The 23,001-nt window shown below is 39.5% G+C and overlaps 1 protein-coding gene across 2 annotated transcripts in view; it reads left to right on the plus strand.

Annotated features, from left to right (window-relative positions):
• plppr4b (phospholipid phosphatase related 4b) overlaps window positions 1-18,019 on the plus strand; it is a 69,633-nt gene extending 51,614 nt beyond the window's left edge. For both annotated transcript variants that reach the window (XM_008438532.3, XM_081601458.1), the window contains exons 8-10: window positions 6,786-6,843; window positions 7,651-7,824; window positions 10,824-18,019. In XM_008438532.3, coding sequence (XP_008436754.1) covers window positions 6,786-6,843; window positions 7,651-7,824; window positions 10,824-12,473 — 1,882 coding nt within the window. In that variant the 3' untranslated portion in view covers window positions 12,474-18,019. The remainder of the gene's footprint in view (window positions 1-6,785; window positions 6,844-7,650; window positions 7,825-10,823) is intronic.
• The last annotated feature ends 4,982 nt before the right edge of the window (window positions 18,020-23,001 follow it).

Below are 23,001 nucleotides of genomic sequence, written 5' to 3' on the forward strand. Positions count from 1 at the left end.
TGTCGACACAAAAACATCTACAAGTCTCTACCAGGAGTTGTACAGTCCGACTTCCCCTTTTTACACTAGTGGTTTGTCCCAACCAAACAGCCACTTTGCTGCTGGTTTGTTTGCAACTGGGTTCTGAATTGAATTCTCCTCTGAGCAGTTTTATGGTAAGTTTTTCAGTATTACTTTGATCTTAAATGTGTTTATTGAAAAATAAGGGCATTGTTTTGTGCCCATAGTAATCCTGGTTATTTTGGGGCAAAACCGATATTTTTAATAATTGAGGTCATGTCTCATTTTGTATTATTTTCATCCTGCCCACCGCACCAGGCCTAAGTATGAAATCCTGTGAGATTTTGTAAGATTTGAGTTTTTAAAATAGGGCGGGGCCTATTGATTGGTCTGGGAGAGCATGTGGTGGACAAGGAAGTGTAAAGCTGGCTGCTCCAGGTAGGCTTTAAATTGTTGTGATAGTAATCACTTGTTTTTCTTTTTTTTATTATGTTGTGCTTAGGGACGTGCTTAGACGTGTCTCTGTTCCAGAACAGCTGAGTTAGATGATTGCATGACCATCTGCAGCCATCAAGAAGTGCAGAAGGTTGTCAATCATCCACAGATTAAATCCAGGTTGGGCAGAAAGGAAACACTTAAAACATGTAAGGCAGGTGAAACACTGAACTAAACCTGCTAATGACTGATTCAGTCTGTTGTTTCTTGGATTGGTAACTGGTTAAACTGAACTGGTCTATTATTACTGGTGTGGGATCTTTATCAGCACGTGGACATTTTTGAATGAATTTAATAAACTTATTTGGAAATATTTGTAGTTGATTAAAGATTAAACCAGCTATTTAATGGAAGTTTATTCTGTATAAATTAAAAATAATTTTTCCAACTACAGTATAAATCGACTTTTGTTCTATTTATTTGTCTCTGGTGTGTTAAATGAACCCTGATCCTCCCTGAGTTTTATCTTTAGGTTTTCTGATAAACAGCCTTTATTTTAAATATTGATTCCCTCATTTTAACATGAGTGCAGCATCATAAATCCTACACTAGACTGCAGCTTCATAGGTAAATGTAGTTGTATAAGTAAACATTAAGATGCATATTAATGAAAGATTAAGATAAAAATTAACAGTAAGTGTACATGGGGAACTATATGGTTTGTATTTGTTCTCAGACTGTTTAATCTTTCAATGTCTTTCAGAACTTTTCAAATGTTTATCATATTTCTAACCGGCACCTTCCTCACTTTAATTTTTGTGTTTTTCAGCCATTGCTCTGCAGTTTGACCAAAAGCTGACTCTTGAGGACTGCAGTAAAACTGTCAAGAAGTGGCTTCATTACACGCCAGAATGAGAGGAAAACATCCCAAGGAATCAAAGTGACGCCAACCAGAGTCTAACTGGGGTTACCACAACTTGTACTGTTTCCCTAGTTCATAGAGTACAAAGCTTAACCTCATGGACTCTGTTTTCCTGTGGACAATAGACTGTTATTCTGACAGTCAAAAAGCAGTCAAATATGTTTATAGATCTGTCCCTCTTTTCTTGAATAAAATGTTATATCAAACCTATGTTGTCATTTTTAAACTTTTGTACACAGTTTACCCATGATATGCCAATAATATAGTGTTTAACACCAGTGAAGAAACTTTTAGTGGTATGTTATGTAGACCTATCAGACCTAAAAATGTACATAAATCCTTAGCTTTCATTCAATATGAAATCAACCCAAATCTGCATGTCGATCCACATTCAGATGAAGGTTGAATCAACATTGATTTCTGACTGATTCAATGTAGAATCAACACAAATATGCATGCAGATCCACAGTCAAATTAGTGTTGAATCAACATTGATTCAATGTAAAATAAATATGTGTGCAGATCCACATTCAGATGAAGGTTGAATCAATGTTGATACCTAACTGATTCAATGCAATATCAACACAAATATGCATGTAAATTGACATACAAATGATGGTTGAATCAACATTGATATGTCAGTTATGGTTGGAACCCTAACGTTGATTCAACATACAAGTCACCGACCACTTTCAATGTTGTTTCAGTCAGCGTTCAAAGTTGATTCAATGTTTCTGGCTGACATTGATTCAATGTTGTCTCAATCATTCTGTGCTATGTGGGAATAATAGTCAGAAATCCTGGTTGGGACAAACCACTAGTGTAAAAAGGGGAAGTCGGACTTTGCAGCTCCTGGTAGAGACTTGTAGATGTTTTTGTGTCAACACATTATGCACAGTCAGTAATAATATTTACAGACAAGTAAGAAAATGTATATAAAGGAATCACAACACAATGTTCTCAACATGTAGTGCGTAATTTGAAACATGATTAACCTCCACTTAGTAAAATGTTCTGACCCAGAGCTCAAGGATGGGGGGAGGGAAGAAGGGATGAGAGGGAGTAAAAAGGGAAGGCTGGAAGGAGCAGGTGGGTGTGAGGAGTTTTGGGAGGGAGTAGGGGGAGATGAGAAGGTGATGAGGGGTGCAACAAACTGCACAGATTGCACACATGGAGGCCTTAGGGGTGGGCAATCCTGGTCCTCGAGGGCCGGTGTCGTGCAACTCTTGGATCCAGGTGTGTTCTACCAGGGAGACATCCAATAGCTGAATCACCTCCTCAGTGCAGGCAGGTTCTCCAGAGTCCTGCTAACAACCTTATTCTTTGACTCAGGTGTGTTGAAGTAGAGACACATCTAAAAGTTACAGGAGACCAGCGCTGGAAGCCTGGAGTTGCCCACCCCTGCCCTAGTACCTGATGCAGCCGTCGCAGTTTCAATTCCTGGCCTTGGCAACCTTTGCTGCATGTCTTCCCCCTTTCTTGTCAATCAACTATCAAATAAAGGCCACTAGAGCCAAGGAAATCTTTAACAAAATAAAATGTGAAAATTTAAAACCCTCACCTAAAGTTAAAATTGTTTCACCCTGAGCCCAAGGAGGAGGGGAGGAGAGAGGAAAGGGGGAGGAGACTGAGGGGCAGATGGGCCCAGGTGAGGGGCAGGGAGAGAAGGGTGTTTGTAGAGGGGTGTGAAAAACAGCTTACATTGATTGAACATTTAGATCACGAGTTCTTCCCCAAACCTTGTCCTCAAGGCAAACTGACCTGCATGTTTTAATTTTAGCAAAACCCTGTTAATCACACATCAATTAAAATCATGTGTGCCGAATTAGGAAAATGCCTAAAACTTGCAGGGCTTGGAGGACCAGAGCTGAAACACACTGGATTCACTTTGACTTTAATTGAAATAATTAAGTTCGATACATTTGTATCCCTCGTCTAACACAATGACTCAAGCCAACCAGGGACAGATTCCCAGGTTAGCCACTGTGGCTCTGTGGGTAGAGCAGTTGTCTTGTGGTTGGAAGGTTGACGGTTCAATTCCAGCTCCCTCCTGTGAGGGACAAATTGAGTTGGATGATTATAATATATAGAATTGGTTAAACTTTATAACTTAAGTTGGATAAATGTATTAAATTCAGTTGGATGAACTTATTTGAATTGCTTGTTACCTACACAAGCAATTCAATTAAGTTGGTTCAACTATTTTCTTTTTAGAGTGTGTTTTATAGTTGATCCACCATCATTTGTCGACTTCAACCAAAAATCAACCATTAATCAGACCTCGGCATTTCAGTCATCAGATTTCAACCACAAAACCAAATTGATTCAATGACACAGTTTCAACGGTTTGATTGGATGGTTGTTTGATGGTTGATCCACCGTTATTTGTCGACTTCAACCAAAAATAAACAATTCTAACTATTTTTCAACGTTGATTTAACATCGTGTGCTATCTGGGGAGGGTCAGTGGAGAGCACCGGAGTTGAGCCTTTTTGTCATTCAGTGTCATCAATAGATAGAGAAAAAAGCAAGAAGAAACGATAAGCCGATAAAATAAAATGAGATCGGTAACTTTCATTTATCGTATGATTAATTGATTTATTGTTTATCGCGACAGGTCTGTTGCCTAGTAAGTATATGTTTTAACCAGCTTTCTGAGGGCCACGCCTCCTTTATCATTTCCATCTTTCACAACAGCTTCTCCAGTTTGCACTGCACATCTGTTGGTTTCACCCTGATGCATCATGAAGGAATTCTCACTGTAGATAGAATGAGGTGAATTTATTTTTTTTTCCCCTTCTTTGTCAGTTCTAATTTCAATTCTATATTGCTTAAAGGAGGGCAAACCTGAACTGAGTTAATCCTCACTAAGTACAGCTTTTTAGACAGACTGATTTTTAAATAATTTATTTTATATTAGAAGTCATGTTCTAATAACAGTACGTTGACTTATTTTATATGCCAGTATAAATAATTTTTATTTTAAATACAAAGTTCAAATACTTGTATTTGGAGATTTAAAGTAAGCAAATCTGTGTGCAGATTTGTTTTTCACTTTTAATTATTGAATTACTGCTCTTAGACAATATTCAGTTAAAAGAAACAGGAAAGAGAAGGAAAACCTGTCTGTACTAAACTGTCAGCCACCAGAGGCACTCGATAGCCATCAGGCATCGACTGCAAAGATACTTAACTGGAAGACCAGAGTCTCATCCACCAGAGTCATAGTAAAGAAATCTGTTGGACTGCTGATTTCAGCTCTAAATTTAGGTCAGCTCTGTGAGAAGCAGCGCAGTCAGTTTTCACATCTCTATTAATTTTTTATGATTCCACAGATGTTTCAGATGGAAATTAAATGAAGGCACACGTGGATACAGGTCCTTCTAAAAAAATTAGCATATTGTGATGAAGTTCATTATTTTCCATAATGTAAGGATAAAAATTAAACTGTCAGATATTTTAGATTCATTGCACACCAACTGAAATAATTCAGATCTTTTATTGTTTTAATACTGATGATTTTGGCATACAGCTCATGAAAACCCAAAATTCATATCTCAAAAAATTTGCATATTTCATCCGACCAATAAAAGAAAAGTGTTTTAATACCAAAAAAGTCAACCTTCAAATAATTATGTTCAGTTATGCACTCAATACTTAGTCGGGAATCTTTCTGCAGAAATGACTGCTTCAATGCGACGTGGCATGGAGGCAATCAGCCTGTGGCCCTGCTGAGGTGTTATGGAGGCCCAGGATGCTTCGATAGCCTTAAGCTCATCCAGAGTTTTTGGTCTTGCGTCTCTCAACTTTCTCTTCACAATATCCCACAGATTCTCTATGAGGTTCAGGTCAGGAGAGTTGGCAGGCCAATTGAGTACAGTAATACCAGTGGTTTTGGCACTGTGAGCAGGTGCCAGGTCATGCTGAAAAATGAAATCTTCATCTCCATAAAGCTTTTCAGCAGATGGAAGCATGAAGTGCTCCAAAATCTCCTGATAGCTGCTGCATTGACCCTGCCCTTGATAAAACACAGTGGACCAACACCAGCAGCTGACATGACTCCCAAGACCATCACTGACTGTGGGTACTTGACACTGGACTTATGGCATTTTGGCATTTCCTTCTCCCCAGTCTTCCTCCAGACTCTGGCACCTTGATTTCCAAATGACATGCAAAATTTGCTTTCATCTGAAAAAAGTACTTTGGACCACTGAGCAACAGTCCAGTGCTGCTTCTCTGTAGCCCAGGTCAGGCGCTTCTGCCGCCTTTTCTGGTTCAAAAGTGGCTTGACCTGGGGAATGCAGCACCTTTACCCATTTCCTGCACACTCCTGTGCACGGTGGCTCTGGATGTTTCTACTCCAGACTCAGTCCACTGCTTCCGCAGGTCCTCCAAGGTCTGGAATCGGCTCTTCTCCACCATCTTCCTCAGGGTCCGGTCACCTCTTCTTGTTGTGCAGCGTTTTCTGCCACACTATTTCCTTCCCACAGACTTCCCTTGATACAGCACTCTGCGAACAGCCTATTCGTTCAGAAATTTCTTTCTGTTTTACCCTCTTGCTTGAGGGTGTCAATGATGGCCTTCTGGACAGCAGTCAGGTCGGCAGTCTTACCCATGATTGCGGTTTTGAGTAATGAACCAGGCTGGGAGTTTTTAAAAGCCTCAGGAATCTTTTGCAGGTGTTTAGAGTTACTTCCTTGATTCAGATGATCAGGTTAACTGCTCGTTCAGAGAACCTTTTCATGATATGCAAATTTTTTGAGACAGGGATTTTGGGTTTTCATGAGCTGTATGCCAAAATAATCATTATTAAAACAATAAGAGACATGAAATATTTCAGATGGTGTGCAATGAATCTAAAATATATGACAGCTCAATTTTTATCATTACATTATGGAAAATAATCAACTTTATCACAATATGCTAATTGTTTGAGAAGGTCCTGTATACACAACTACTTGAATGCACCAAGATGCTGGGATGCACACACACACACACACACACACACACACACACACACACACACACACACACGCACACACACACACACACGCGCACACACACGCACGCACACGCACGCACACACACACAAACACAGCTAAGCTGGTTAGAGGATGGAATGTGGTAGAAATAGGTCACATGGATGGAGCTCAGTGAGAAAGTGGGCCACAGGTTCACGTTCCCTCTGCAGCTCCCAGCTCAGCTCCTGCTGAAACGCACCATAACAACGCTGGATCAGACACAGGCTGCATGCCTAGATGTCTTTTGTTGGGTCTATGCTGGGTTGTTACAGTAGGTAGAAACTCATACGGGAGATATCTAATATGAATGATGAGAGAACCCATGGAAACAAAACGCCCAGGCCTCGTACTTGGTTTTCTTTTTCTTTGGTGATGACTCCCTCATTCTCTTTTTTGTTCTATTACAGAAAATCCTTCCCATCCCAGCATGCCACACTAGCATCCTTTGCTGCTGTCTACATATCAGTGAGTAATTGAACCTTTCTAAAAACACACAGATACCATTGACATATTTAATTACACTTTTTAGTGAGGATAATAGTCTTTTATTATCTGCTATATGTGCTTTGTTCACAAGCCTGGCAGCTGGTTCAGTTCCAGAAGCTTCAGTATAGACTGCTGTAAAACAGTATTTAAAGTTCTGTTCTCTTTTTTCTTATTAGTCAATCTTAAATAGCATGTAATTAAACAGATAGCGGTGTGTTAGCAGTACACACTCATTCCATTTTTAGTTCCCTTTAAATGTGATTTGCCAAAAGAAAAACAAAAAGTGACCACTTTGTAACTGACTTCTGATTTTATTAATAAAGAACAAGGATGTGTAGCTGATGGACGGATGGATGGATACAATAATAAAAGCGCTTAAAATTTGTCAATGCTGTTGTTTAGAAATTTTTAATAAGATATTTATTAATAAAACAGTTTAAGCTATTTCTTAGTTTTGATTCTTAGTTCGGTGTATCAGACCTGCTCCCCATGGCAGCAACAGTGTGTTGTCACATCTTATAGCCCTACAATAGTTTAGATCAGCTGAAAACTGCAGGCTGCTGTATTTGGAGTTAAGCTGAGTTTTCTCTACTACTAAAGATGTTTAGATTCACTGTGATGATGTTACAGGTGACTGATTTAGTTATGTGCAGAGTGAACTATGTGCTTTATTGCTGTATAGGCCTTCTCTGCAGCCCTATATGTATGGATGTATGGACTTTGAATGATCTTTAGAAAGCCTGCAGAGCCACTCATCAAGACTGATATGTGTTTTTGTGTTGACAGATGTATTTCAACAGCACTCTCACAGACTCATCCAAGCTGCTTAAGCCTCTGCTGGTCTTCTCTTTTATTATAAGTGCCATCATTTGTGGTTTGACTAGAATCATTCAGTACAAGAACCACGCTGTTGACGTTTATCTGGGATTCCTGATTGGAGGTGCTACCGCTGTGTACCTGGTAAGTTTGTCAAACGTTGCTTCCTTGCTAGCATCTTATGGTGAAAGCTGCCAAGAAAACAATTTACTAGTAATTTTGAAGTCTTGAAAACAACATATTTCATCATAAACAACTGTAAATTTTTCACTTCAATGCTTATTTGGGCTGAATGGACTTCAGTTCATTAAGTTAAATAATAATAATACAGACATTTGGAGAGCACTACATTAATAATAATAATAATAATAATAATAATAATAATAATAATAATAATAATAATAATAATCAATTTAATTTGTACCACACTTTTCATTAGCAAAAATCTCAAAGTGATATACAGTGCAACTAAAATCATAGATACAATTAACATCATAAAAATCATGTGGAGGCAGAATAGGCTTGCTTAAAGAGAAAAGTCTTTAAGCATCTTTTGAAGTAAAAAAAAAAAAAATCTCTTTGTCTTTCTAACCGTTTATTCTCTGTCACATGCTGTTTTTATTTTAATTATGTAAAGCACTTTGAAATGCCTTGCTGCTGAAATGTGCTATACAAATAAAATTTGATTGATCGAACGAACGAACGAACGAACCAGTGGTTGCGGAGCTCTCAAATAGTCCGGGAGAGAGTTCCAGAGACGGGGGGCAGCCACAGCGAATGCCTGATCTATCATGGTCCTTAATCTGGATCAAGGAAGGTGGAGGAAGTTGCAGTCTTGTGATCGTAGAGATCTGGTGGATGAATGTGGAATGAGAAGGTCCTTCAGCTAATCCGGTGAGGTTCCGTTTAAACACTGATGGGTAATGAGAGCGATTTTCTACTGAATTCTGTAGGTGACAGGAAGCCAGTGAAGATCATGATGAATAGGTGTAATATGGTCAGATTAACGGGCCCTCAATAGAATCCTGGCTGCGCTGTTTTGAATGTATTGAAGCTTCTGAAGATGTTTTTATGGATTCCAACAAACAGTTGGATATATATTAATGGATATTTCACAACTATACCATAATCTTGTATCAAATGTATGTCTTTAAAAATTAACATATATGGGATTATCTGGACAAACTGTCTCACTTACATGTACATGTATCACAAGCCCACACATGCAACTGCAAATGCACATCAAAAACGGAAATAAAAAACTTTTTGATATTAATTGCTGCTTTGACATGATCACAGAACTGCCAAAACATATGTAGCTACATAAATACCAGACAAAGTGAATCACAGCAGCGTCATCACCCGGTGTAACGCTGAACTGATGCGGAGCGGAGCTGCGCCATGCTACAAACACTGAATAGAAGAAGAGCTGCCATCGATACAGTTGTTCCAAAATAGTACAGTTTAAGTACATCAATCAAAGTATGCTAAAGTATGTTAAAATTTAGTATACTAAAGCAGTGGTCCCCAACCTTTTTATTACCGCGGACCGGTCAAGACTTGGAAAATGTTGCTGCGGCCCGGAGGGGCGGGGCGTGAACTGTCAGATATAAGGCTTCTGCATGTTGGTGTTCCCGCTAAATCCTGAATATGCCCAATTTGGGTTGTCTTGGCCTTTTTATCGCAGCCTGTGGGATTTTCCCTGACTGGGAACGAGAATACGACCTGCTGAATGTGACAGGTAGCCAATCAAACAGCGCGGTGACGTAAGAACAGAGGGGAATCCCAAACAGCTGGCATACTAAGAGTCCGGTGAATATCGGAGATGATGTGGAGATGTTTATTATTACATGTAAAGGTCATTATTATATATGTTTATTATGTTTATTCAGTTAAAAATGTTAACTATGAGAAAACATATTCACCTCCATATCATAGTGCAGCAAATAGAGCGGCTGCTCCCGTCTATCCACCGCCTTTTCTTTTTGTTACGTCTTTTATCTCTTAAAATGACTCCACAAACTATCACTATTGCTTCTACATCTCATTCTAAATTCCGTATGCCATGTTGGGGGTTTTGTGGATTTTCTTCTGGAATCGGGATGTTCGTGACTGGAATCGGTTCGTGTTGCTCCTGCCTTGGAGACACGAACCGATCGAACCTGTTGTTCTTTTATCAGCTCTGTGGTCACAGAGGTTTGGAGAATCGGCCGACAATTCTTAAATCTTTCCGTCTAAACCAGACTTAAGACTCACAAGCTATCATCTCCTCTCGACCACTGCCCAAACGCTCTCTGACTCTGGTCGCTATGGTAACGTTTACATATCCCTTCAAAATAAGATACAGATGCGCCACAAAAATTAACATTTTACTTTCGTGAAAACTTTAACTCACGGGAGCCCTGAGCTTGTTTCTCTGCAACAAGATGGTCCCATCAGGGAGTGACGAGAGACAATGACACCTTAAGTGTTGCTTATATCCACAGCCTGCTTGGTCTCTAGTGGCGAAGCAGCTTGAAGCTTCATTGCCTCATTATCAGTCGGTCGCCGCATGTTACGCAAAGCGGCTTGTAGTCTGGGACTCACCTACCAGTCCGGGATAAATCCATTCTCCTGTCTCTTCTCTGGGCCTTTTCCCCTTTGCAAAGAAACTTTCCAAAGACATCTGATCAGTTTCTTACTCATTTTGCTGCTTGTGGCTCAATGTTGGCGTGCAAGTAACCAAGAGAATCCGGTTAAAGGATTTTCAAAATAAAAGATCCTCCAGACTCAAATAATACGTAAAACGGAAATATGTAATTATTTATTGCGCGGCCCGGTACCAATTTGTCCACGGACCGGTACCGGTCCACGGACCGGGGGTTGGGGACCACTGTACTAAAGTTTTTTTGTTTTTTTTTACTAGGGAAGCACTCCAATGCACCAATGCAGAAAGGCCTTGGTGGGAACGTAAATTAAATTTCACTGCTCCATCAACTGTTTTCACATGTGGTTTTCTGTTTTTTTACCTTTAGGATAAGTGAAATTCAACACTTAAGCTATAATAACCTATTAAAAATGTATAAAATAAAAGGTGTCACAATTATGTCAATAATTTATGCATTATCAAGTAAAGTATGTACTTGGGTTTGATTTTTTTCCAGGGGGTGTATGCAGTTGGAAATTTCCAGTCAAGTGAGGAGCCTAACAGCAGTCCTCCTGTCCTTTTGCACCACCCTTCTTGCACATTAACACATGTAAGTCAGGAGGCTGTTCTCCATCACCTTCAGATGAAAGCTAGTATGTCTAGTGAGGCTGGTATCCCTGCCTCCCACTCTGAAAGCCTGCTTCACCGAGGCATTCAGCAGCAGAGACCTGAAGACAGCCTAAAGCGCTGGAATGCTAATGTGGAAGTGATGTCGCTCTGCAACCCCCAGAGCAAAGATGCCATGATGAGTTTTAGCCATACGCTCCCTCGGGTTCACACCCCTCAGGCCATAGCAGCATATGAAGAAGCCGCAAGACGCCATGCTGCCACTCTCCACCATGCGTCCATGGACTCCAGTCGCTCAAAGCAGCTTCTGTCTCAATGGAAAAGCAAGAACAACAACCATAAATGCTCCATGATGTCCCCAGACTCCTTTTCCTCCTCTGTCGACTCATCTTCTGGCCACCTTCCACATCATGGCAGCATCGAGCTACGATCCAGCTCTGAACCATCCTCTGTGGGCATAAATGGGGGGCTTGATGCCAGCACATACATGTCCAAGCTATCCACTGGTGCTAGTACCACACTACCAAGTAACTGCAGTGGAATCACTGGAGGCGCCAGGATATCAATGCAATCTAGACCTGGGTCTTCACAGTTAGTTCACATACCAGAGGAAGCACATGAAAATTACAACACCACTTCCCAAAGGACAGGAGCAAGTGACATAACAGTCAACAGTACAGTTCAAGCTAACTGGCAAAGAGCAGCTGAGAAGACTGGAAACATGCAGAGCACCCAACCACGAATCATGCAAGTGATTGCTATGTCCAAGCAGCAGGGTCTACTTCAAACCCATTCCAAAAGCTTAGATGAAAGCAGCATGGGTTTTAATGATAATGGAAGTTGCCACGGTAGTACGCGATACAGGGCAGTCACCGATCAAGACCCTATCAGCACCACAGGGCCCAGCTCACTGGGCAGCACCACTGGTAGCATTTCAGGAAGCACTGGAGCAATTGTCAGAGTAGAAGCCCACCCAGAAAATAACAAACCAGTTATTCAAGCTCCGTCTACAGATGGAAGTGGATCTTGGAGGTGGCGATCGCTGGATCATGGCAACAGTTTTGGTGGAAGTACAGGGACTAGCTGTGTTGGTAGTGGGTCAGGTCCTGGGAGTCTCAGGCAGACTGTTGAGCACAATGATCAAAGCGTCGACTCGGAGAGTTCAGACTCAGCTCGTGAAGGGTCCGTTGACCGGAAGCCTGGCAAACATATTATTATTACCACCTCAACTGTTGGAACCCCATGCATAGTTACTGTTCACACCCAGAACACTGGCCAGTCAGAGCAAAGGCTCCATCCTCAGGGCCTTTCCACCATAAGGGTCACTCCAGGAGATGGATGTTGTCCTGGGGCTGGCGGAGGTGGTAACTTAGGGGGAGAGGCAGCTACCGAAATTCCCTCAGTTGCTTCCAGTCGTGAGTCAACGCTGCGAAGAAAAAGCAATAATATCATTATGATCCCAGAGAGAGCCAACAGTCCTGATAATGCTAGGAATGTTTTCTACAAGGGAACCTCAATTACTCCTACTTTCAAGGAATAAAACAGGATGTGACCGGACTACCATTTGAAGAAGGCAAACAGAACATGTGTATTTTCAGAAAATTCAAAGATATCAATTCGTAAGAAGTTTATATGTAGCATGGTTCTTGTACACGTTTACACTGAAGCACAACAGTTTGTGAGTTGTTAAAATAATCACTGTGTATTTCTTTGTGGTCACTCCTATGGGAATCCTTTTTATAGAGTTATATGTTTTGGACTAAAAAAAAACCCCAACAAAAAACAATGTGCCAGTCACATTAAGACAAAATTGTTGTTTCATAGCTGTGAAACCAATGTTTACTTCCCTACATTGTAAATACTGTGTATACTTGAAAGTGGTGCTACACCAGCCAAAACTATTTACTTTGTATAAAGCATTCTGTATTCTCCAAATACACCAATAATTATTTTACAAAGAATTGCAACTATGGCAAGAAGAATTTTGTAATTCTTCTGTCCTGTACAGGTAGCCCATCTTTAACAGAATACTGTTGGAACCATAAGTGAGCTTAGCATTTATCATGTAGCTACAAAGACAAATTAGATGTAACTTGCACTAAAGTAAGCATTTACTGTACGCTGCATCATGAGGTTTTATACATCTATCTACATATACTACTCACGAAGTGTTAGGGATATTTTGCTTTTGGTCAAACTTGTGGAAAAGATAAAAATTTCACACAACAATGATATCATAGCATGGAAGTAAGAAAGTTTAGAACAGTGATTTCCCTACCTCACACAGTGTATTAAAAGAAAAGCCAAGAGTGGTGGGTATGCAACAATAATTAATGTCGATGTCTCCATAATGTGTCATGTGACTTGAGCATTAATTACAACTTGACAACAATGTCTCTGACTGTTCACAAGTCAACTTATAGTCTGTTGTGGCATGACGTCCCTCTCTTCTTGAAGGGCGACCCTCAGATCATTGAGTTTCTGGAATATGGAGTTACAAGTCTCTGTACAGCAACTCAGCTGACCCCACAGGTTCTCCACGAGATTCAGTTCTGGTGGAAATGTTGGCCACTCCAGTTATGGTACCCTGGTGTTCAGCAACTGTTCTTCAAGAATGCAGCCTTGATGACCTGGAGCATTGTCATCCCTTTGTTTTTTATCATTAATCCATGACTAGATTAAATATGCTATTTAAGTTGTATCATTTCTGTTAAACGTGAATAAACTTATATCAGAGAAACATTCCCTGGCCCATCTAAGACCTGGCCCCTCAGCCTGTTGGTGTGATCAGTTATCGTTGCAGGTTGTCACGGACACAGACCACACTGATGTTAATGATTCCTAATGATAGGATGTGGCATGTGGGAGCCTCTCACCTCTCTTAAATGTACCAGAAGTTGAATGGTATTCATCATTCGGTTGTGCTGGGCATTGTTCACTTCATAGCAGACGTGGCCAAACAACGTCCACTTTTAAACCTTTCTGTGACTCTGTGACTTCCTGTCTTTCTATATCTATGTTGCAACATGCTGATGATACTGTGACTCTGTAAGCTCAGTGGCCACTTCCATCTGAGAACATCCTGTTTGAAGCTTCAAAATAGAAATTGTGTTGGTCAATTGTTAGCTGTTGCTCTGGTCTCATGATGTCAAAATGTCTACAGTATGTTGAGGAGAACTGTTTTAGTACAAGAAAAAACCAACAACAAACAGTTGAGGTAGGAAATGTATTGGTTGATTCAGGGATCAAACACCTGTTGTGAATTTACCCATTAGAGAACAGTAGGTTGTGCAAAATGTATTGAAACATTGAACAGTTGGATATGTGTATTCAAAGATTTAGCAAAAGTCATATTAATTTCACCTGGAAAGGTTATAATTCATTCTGAAACTTCATCTGAAAGTGTAATATCCCTAACTTTTTGTAAGTACATTTGTACATGAATGGCAATCAATTTTTAGAGCACATACAGCAGCAAAGCAGCACACTATTTCACCAGTTTTACAACTTCTAAATGTGTTGAAAGGTTGACAAAATGTCAGACCTTGGGGTTTTTTTGGAAAGTATTTGAAATATTCCAGTGAAATCCATTTTGTGCCCATGAATTACCTGAGTCAGTAAGAGTGCATAAAAAAGACTTACTTCAGTCAGTGTAAATACAAAAAGCATTATCAGATGAATATCTTTTTAAAGGACCAAAACCTTTGCAAACCAACGCAGCAATATGTGAAAAAGGAATTGTGCGCTTTCTTAAATCATACAGTTGCTTACAGTTTCTCCAAACCAGCTACTGCTGGACCTGGACAGCCTTCCACTAGACCTCAGAAAGTGATTAGGCAGCCATCAGCTTGTGTCGGGTTATGCATCAGGCAACACCACCTTTTAATACAACTTGACGGCTTTGGAGTGGCCTAGATTAAGTATGAAAGTATTGAAAATCCTCCAGCCGTTGAATTAGAATAATTCTGTAAAGGAAAGTTGCAAGCAGCTATAATGTTTAGGAGCATCTATGGTTTCACATAGGACAAACTTGGATTGCATAGCTTGTTTTTCTTTATAGATAAAATAAATCCTTGTTTGAAAACTGCTTTTTTATTCACTCAGGTTTGATTTTCTAATTCCAAAAACTGCATAATCATCTATAGCAACTAATTATGAGAAAAGCTCCCTTAAATTACTTAAATCCCTATATACTGAAGCTGCAGTACTTCAGCATATAGTGTTTTAGAAAGAGGGATCTTTTTTGTTCACAATATCTAAATGCTGTATTCCTCTGTGTACATCAATGTAGCAAAAGCACAGATTGTTTTAAACAACCTAATGTTGCTTGTGTAGCAGCGTTCAACCAGAGTTTCCTAAAAGATTTAAACATAAAGTGGCAATTTCAATTAAAATGCATTCTGTTGGTTTTTGTTTGTGTATAGCTGTATTGGATTCTCTGTTTTCTTGCTTGACAACCAGGAATTTAAATGAACTTTTTGGGGTGAATGTGGAATATTACTGTCAAAAAGAAGTAAGATAGGTAACAGAAACCTTGAGCATTGTTCAGAAAAATCAGCTTTTGCTCCTTTATGTGTTAGTGAGCTGAACACTGGCATTGTTCATCATTCTTCAGGGTGAAACAGCCCTGATGCCTTCAGGTTCTCTGGTTCTGACATTTTTTTATAAGAGTTAAAGGACATGGTGGTTCTCTAACCCTTTACCTTCACACTTTAGTGTTCAATTTCCAGTAGATTCTACAATCATGTCTCATGCAGTTTTTTGTTAATTTTTTCTTTTGCTTTTAACAAAATCCAGCACTTTTTAACTGATCATTTGTCTTATTTTAAATCACCAGAGCAGTTTTTCTAAAATTTGTTTATTTAATTTTTTTTTTTACAAACTCCAGCAGGAATGATTGCTCCAAGATAATTGGACTTCAGCAGAGATTCTTGAGTATGCTATGTAAGAAACAGGGGTTTGGAAGAGCAAAGAAAAAAATCAGTCAAGCTGACCAAATCATTTTAGGGGTAAAGTGAACCCCCTTTATTTGTGGGGGCTTAGGGACCATCACTGCCTAAAATCTGTGAAAACTTGAAACCCCCTCTAACAGAGCTTAGAACTGCCTACTTTAGAACACCAAATAAACCTTGATATGCATAAAATGTATTGCACTCATGGATTGGCTGCTTTGCAGTTACCAGCCAGTGATGTGTAAAGTATCACTGTTGGTAAGTTTTTTTAATTGTCCTTTAGAACTAATAAAGTCATGTATCCAGCAGTGTATAAATTGTACCATGGGCTGTCAGTCAGATTGGAGCATGCTCTGAGTTGTTGACCTGCTCCATCATCACCTTCTGTCTCAGCCTTACATCTCTGGAAGACATCTGTTAATTTCCATATGAACAGTTTCTCATTATTGTCTGCCACCAATTTTAACTTTTGCAGATTTCTGGTGACCTCGGGATCTTATTACACTTATGCAAGTATATTCCAAATCTCCAATGTGTATGTTGACAAATTCTTAATGATTACCTTAATATTAAACAATCAATCAATACCAACTTTTTTATTGACCCTCTTAATTGAAGCTCAGTTATTTTGGGGAAGATACATAAAACACCACTTTTAAGTTGTATATTATTGCTTTTCACATTTACTTTAGTGATATTTAGAACATTTTTCTTCAAAATATCAACTTGAAGAGAATTTATAACTAAATTATCTTTATAACTCTCTTCAAGTTGTAAATTCTTGAAGAGAATTTATAACTAAATTATCTTCAAGTTCCTGGTTGTACAGTACTAAAACAAAGACTATCATATTTGTTTTAGTCTCTGTTAGTTTGGTGCTTTGATTTTGTTTTGTGCCAAATGGTACTTTGTGAATTTTCTGACAAAATAAATGTTTATTATTAAATGTTTATGTAATTAAAAAAAACATACACACACACTTTTGGTATTTTAGAATTTGTTACAAAAAGAAACTGGGACAACTGTTTCTTGTCATATTGTGATATGGCAAGATGTACCAAAGTCTGGTTTTTCTCACATCAGAACATTTGTGTAGCAAATTTTGTAACCCCAGAAACATTATAAGCATGTTTTTTTATTATATAAAACAGTAGAATTTAGTCATACTATAATCATATATCATCATGTTTCTTCTCTGTCTCTGACTGTCATAAGGCAAGCTTTGTATCTAGGTACAGTACTCTGATTATTGCTTATACAGTTGTCACTGTATATGATGACTATGTGAAATGTGTACATATTCAAGAAAATTGCAGGAAGTAGTCTTGAACGTCAAGACAATTTCTCAGTAAGGAAATAATTATTTACTAAGCAGTCCAAAATAGTTTACATATGAAACTTCATGTCATATTATTACTTCATTTAATGGTCTGGCTGCTCTGTTAAAGTTCACCTCAGAATCATTTTACTTCTCATTTTTGAAAAGTGCCAAGAGAAGTCACTCCACCTGTCTGCAATGTGAAACACACAAAGCTGGCAGAAGTTCAGCTTTTATAAAAAACTAAATTAGAACAGCATCTTTCAACTCTTTCTTTTCACTTTGTGTCTCTTGTGATTGTTCGGGTACATATAATATGTGATGAAAAGGGGAACAGGTTACAGAGTAGTAGATAATAAGTAAATAAGGTTTTCTCTTATGGCCACAAAGACCTACTTACCCTGTTTGTTGCTCCCAGCACCAGCCTCAATACTTATTCATGGTGTGGCTTTTGATATTTACTGGAGTAGATTTTATGACGTGAAAAATCTATAAATGTGTTATTCTTAAAAAGTATATTTCCTACAAACTTTGATACTCTAGTCATCTTGAAAAAAATTATTTGGATCCAAGCCTTAATGTTCTAAACACTCCATATAGCATAATGTTTGAGTTCACTGAAAAGGCACACATTGTTTTACAGTTAGAAGAAGAAAAAAAAAAACAACAGATCTGATTTTCTGTACTTTCTAGAAGTCAGTGGAATCCAAAAGTGAAGCGTGACACTTATCCAGATGCTGAAACTGTGGATAGAGAATCTTTGCATGTGTAGACTAATGTGCCGTCTCTGGATGAACAATAAATGTTTTCTGATTCTGTCGTCTGCTGTATGGTTTCTGTTCATCAATGGAAAAAAGAAAGTGCTGGAAGATATAAAAGAATGATTAGAAGGAAGTGGTAAAAATATCACAAAAAAATAATTACTAATAACCCAAAGGTCTTGAAATTAAGAATTAAGAGTATGTAACTTTTTTAAAATTATGTTTTATGTTCAGAGCCCCGCCTCGGTGTGCTTCGTTACATGCGACCTGACGCGAGTTGTTTTTCTGATACAAAAAAAGAAGAGAGAGCTGAGCTATTTTTTTTATAGCCTGATTGCATTTTTCTGAGACTTCAAGAAAATGTGACAGTGGGAGGAAAGCTGCGATGTGGTGAGGAGGAGCTGATCTCCGCCCTGCAGCGGGAGGAACGCAGGTGGCTCAGACGGTTCAGGTAAACTAACGATGATTTTTGTACGATAAAACTTGTAATAGTGCCGAATACACCTGAGCTAATGTTAGTCAGGGTGTTGCAAATAATTTAAAAATGTCAGAATAAATTCATAATATATTCCAATGTATTTTCATGTTGGCAAACTGCCGCCGCAGACCATCGTGGTTCTTCCTGCAGCCTTTGGGTTGCAGGATCTCATCAGTGTTCGTCTTCCTGCCAGTCGGTGTTGACCTTCAGGATGTCCAGACCTTCACCTTTCTAGAGCAGGAATCACATGAGCTCAAGATGCTGATCAAACATTTCTGATAAAAAAAATGTGTCTGATGTTCTTACAGAGTTGAAGTGCATTAACAATCTGTTGTTTTTAACTTCTCAATACGTTTAATTATGTTTCACTTGATGTCCAAGTTATACTGAGAACAAATAAAGCTTTATTCCTTCTAATATGACTGGTTCCTCTTCCATGATTTCACATTTTGGATACTAAGAGTTTAAACTTTAAACTCAGTCTTAATTATAATTAAGGTTACAGGTTTTGGACACATTTTCTTACTTTCTTACATTTAAGATTCTGCAGAAAGACAGATAACGTAATACATAATACATAATAATTATGTATAAACTAGAAACTAACAAACATGATTTGTATTTTGGGTTCTTGTTAATAGCTGCCCTGATAATGTCAAAATGTTTGGTTTGCTGAATAATTCAGTTTTGGATGCTTCATTGGTAATCTACAATGTTAAGTTCAATGAAATATTTATATAATATAATGTTATTTTCACTCTGGCTCCTCACATTTTGGGAGGATTGTAATAGGACCTTGTTATAAACTACAGTAAGTACAATAATGTGTGGTGTGAGCAGAAATAAAGAGACTTTGTTCACTGAGACACAACAACTTTTATTTTTTTATTTTTCTTTTGTTTGTCTCAACTCTCCTTGTTGCTCTGCCATGTCTGCTGGTAGCTGCTTCCTGCTGAAGGAGATCCAGGTGTTCTGACGGTTCTCCATCATGTCAGCCATGTTGCTCTCCTGCTCCCTGGTAATCAGATGTTATAGCAGTGTTTCTCAACCTTTTTCGGGCCAGCGCCCCCCTAGCCTTTATCCAGGTCCCTCACCGCCCCCCACCAAAAAATGTGTAGGTTACTTTGCACTGACAATTATTTTACTATCAATGTTACTATCGTTATTGTAGATGTTTTGAATCGGCGCACCGATTATGTTTTCCCGTACACTTCAGCGCGCCTTACGCTCCTTCACCTCGCGCACATAACGGGGTAAATGTAGCGAGTTTTGCCCTAAACGTATCGGCGTCTGGAGGAGGTGGGTTGGGGGGGATGCGAGCGTATGTTTCTACGCTCCTTTGTGGGGGGGCGCCGATTTATGTTTTCGCATCCACCTGAATAATGTGTAGTTGCGCCCCTACCCATGGCATTTCAACAATATTATTTTACCTTTTATCTGGAAATAGTGTCTGTTTATTCTTGCCATACAGTCCTCTGTATTAATTATTGCTCGAAAGGTCTTGCCATACCACTTTATTCCTCTGTATTTACATTAGTTTTTTAGTTTATTCTTGCATTTTGTTCTTCATTCATTTCCATTTAGTTTCATTTGATTAGTATTATCCTTTCTTGGTTTATTGCTATGTCCACTTTAGTTTCTTTTCTGTTGCTAGATTTATTTTATCGTTTATTGACCATCAGTAATCTTCACTCATCACCTGCTGCGCCTCCAAATCGTCATGTGTTTCACATCATGTGTTGATTTTTCACTGTTCAGCGTCGGATTCTCTGTTTTTATGCCATAATTCACATCTAGTTCGTCGCTCCGTTTTATGCTCCGCTTCTCCTGTTTCAGAGTTTGCAATGTGCGCGGTGTCTTTTTTTTGTTTGTTTGTTTGTTTGTTTGTTTTAACTCCCTAAGATGCAGGGCGGTCGAGAATCGTATCGATGGGGAAAAGGCAGACTGACCTAAACCTTTTAAAACAACGGACACAATTTCGGTATTCTGATTATTGAAATTTAAAAGTGCTGTGGTACCGTTGTTCCATCAAACCCGTTTCATGTCGGACCACTTGCAGCACTGTGTTAACGCTATAAAATGAACGCTCTCTATTGTGGTATCACCCATGGAGGGATTTCTTTATTTAAATGGACTCATTTTTCAGAGGGATACAAAGTGAGGGTGTGGTGATTTTAGTACATGTTTATAAGAGCGATTTTCTGTTGTCCTTCCATGGAAGCGGGCAGCTTTCAAACGGAAATAAAACACGTTTTAATATAAATTGCTGCTTTGACATGATCACAGAACTGACAAAACTGCCAAAAATAAAGAAAATTAAAGTGAAGGAGAAATATATTTTTGTCACTAGATACTACTGGCCTTAAACTCTGGAAAGCTGGAGTTCCACTGTCGTCTTTTGGTTCTGGGAAACCATCTGATAGGCAGGTGAGGTTCTATTGGTACCGCTGCCCTTCTCTATGTTGGAGGTGATGCACTGAACAGCCAAGGACCTCAGGCAGGGAACACAGCAGCATCCACAGGTGATGAGGAGAGCAAGAAAGATTCTTTAACATTGTGCATCAGCATAATGTTTTGTTTTTTTTTAAAGCTGCTCCTTGAAGCTGAATATCAGGGGGGTTTTACATACTAAGCCAATAGAGCAGTGGTCCCCAAACTACGGCCCGCGGGCCGGATCCGGCCCGCCTCCACATTTGGTCCGGGCCCCTGAACAATACCAGAGAGCATTTTGATTTTTTTTCATATACCGTATTTTCCGGACTACAAGCCGTTTATAAGCGGATTTTTCTTCAACCACCAGGGGCTCTTTAGCAGGAAGTGAATCATTGGAAGTCTGGTTACTTGCACGCCAACATTGATCCCACAAACAGCAAAATGAGTAAGAAACAGATCAGATGTCTTTGGAAAGTTTCTTTGCAAAGGGGAAAAGGCCCAGAGAAGAGACAGGAGAATGGGTTTATCCCAGACCGGTAGGTGAGTCCCACATTACAACCCCGCTCTGCGTAACATGCAGCGACCAGCTGCAAATGAGGCAATGAAGCTTCAATCTGTTTTGCCACGTACAGACCAAGCAGGCTGTACTCAAGCAACACAGCTCGGGTGTCATTGTCTCTCATCACTCCCAGATGGGACCGTCTGGTTGCAGAGAAACAAGCTCAGGGCTCCCGTTAGTCATTATCGTGAGTTAAATTTTTCACGAAAGTAAAATGTTCGTTTTTGTGGCGCTTCTGTATCTTATTTCAGTGGGATATATAAACGTTACCATAGCGACCAGAGTCAGAGCGTTTGGGCAATGGTCGAGAGGAGATGAGTAGAGCTTCGGCCGATTCTCCAAACCTCTGTGACCACAGAGCTGATAAAAGTACAACAGGTTCGATTGGTTCGTGTTCAGCCACACGGCACGAACCGATTCCAGTCATGAACATCCCAATTCCAGAGGATAATCCAGTAAAACCCCCCAACATAGCGGGAATTTAGAATAACCAAACACGGATGACGATATAGAAGCAATAGTGATAGTTTGTGGAGTCATTTTAGAGATAAAAGACGTAATAAAAAGAAAAGGCGGTGGATGAAAGACGACGGGAGCAGCCGCTCTATTTGCTGCACTATGATTTGGAGGTGAATATGTTTTTCCATACATTCAGGTAACATTTTTACCTGAATAAACATAATAATGACTTTTTAGATTTAATAATAAACATTTCCACATATGATCTCCGATATCCACCGGACTCTTAGTTGCGCGATATGTCAGCTGTTTGGGATTCCCCTACGTCACCGCGCTTTTTGATTGGCTACCTGTCACATTCAACAAGTTGTATTCTCGTTCCCAGTCAGGGAAAATCCCATAGGCTGCGATAAAAGGGCCAAGACGACTCAAATAGGGTATATTCAGTATTTAGTGGGAACACCAACATGCAGAAGCCTTATCTGACTGTTCATCCCGCCTCACACTCCCCCTCTCCTGGGCCGCAACAAAATGTCCAAGTCTTGACCGGTCCGCGGTAATAAACAGGTTGGGACCACTGATTTAGCACATACTAGTAGCAACACGAAGGATCAGCACTTTTACTGCTACAGTTACCGTTCGGAAACTACCATAATCAGTTCTGTTAAATCTAAACTTGGCAACTTTTTCTTTTTCAACCCTAATAAATGTGATATTCAATTGACCTGTTATTACTCAAATGTTGGGTGTCCGCCCCCCTCTGCTGCTGCTGCATTGTTGTGGAAAACCTAGAGCGGCAGAGATATCTGAGGCTTAGATGTGCATGTTTACTGGTTTAAAAAACAAAAAAAAGCTTTGGGGTTGTGGCTTTATAGTCCGGTGCGGCTCAAAATACGGACTGTAATCCTTCCTGGATTTTTTCTGTGAAGAACCCAGAAAGAATTATTTGATTGTGCTTTCTGGAAAACTATATATTTTTTACATTTAGGCACTCCTGCAATCGTCTTTTTCTGTTTCACTTTTTCTGTTACAAACTGACTCCGGCCCCCCACCAGAGAAGGAAAAAGTTATGTGGCCCTCACAGGAAAAAGTTTGGGGACACCTGGCT

The sequence above is a fragment of the Poecilia reticulata genome, chromosome 20, assembly GCF_904066995.2.
Source record: "Poecilia reticulata chromosome 20, P_reticulata-male-v2, whole genome shotgun sequence".
Taxonomy (NCBI): domain Eukaryota; kingdom Metazoa; phylum Chordata; class Actinopteri; order Cyprinodontiformes; family Poeciliidae; genus Poecilia; species Poecilia reticulata.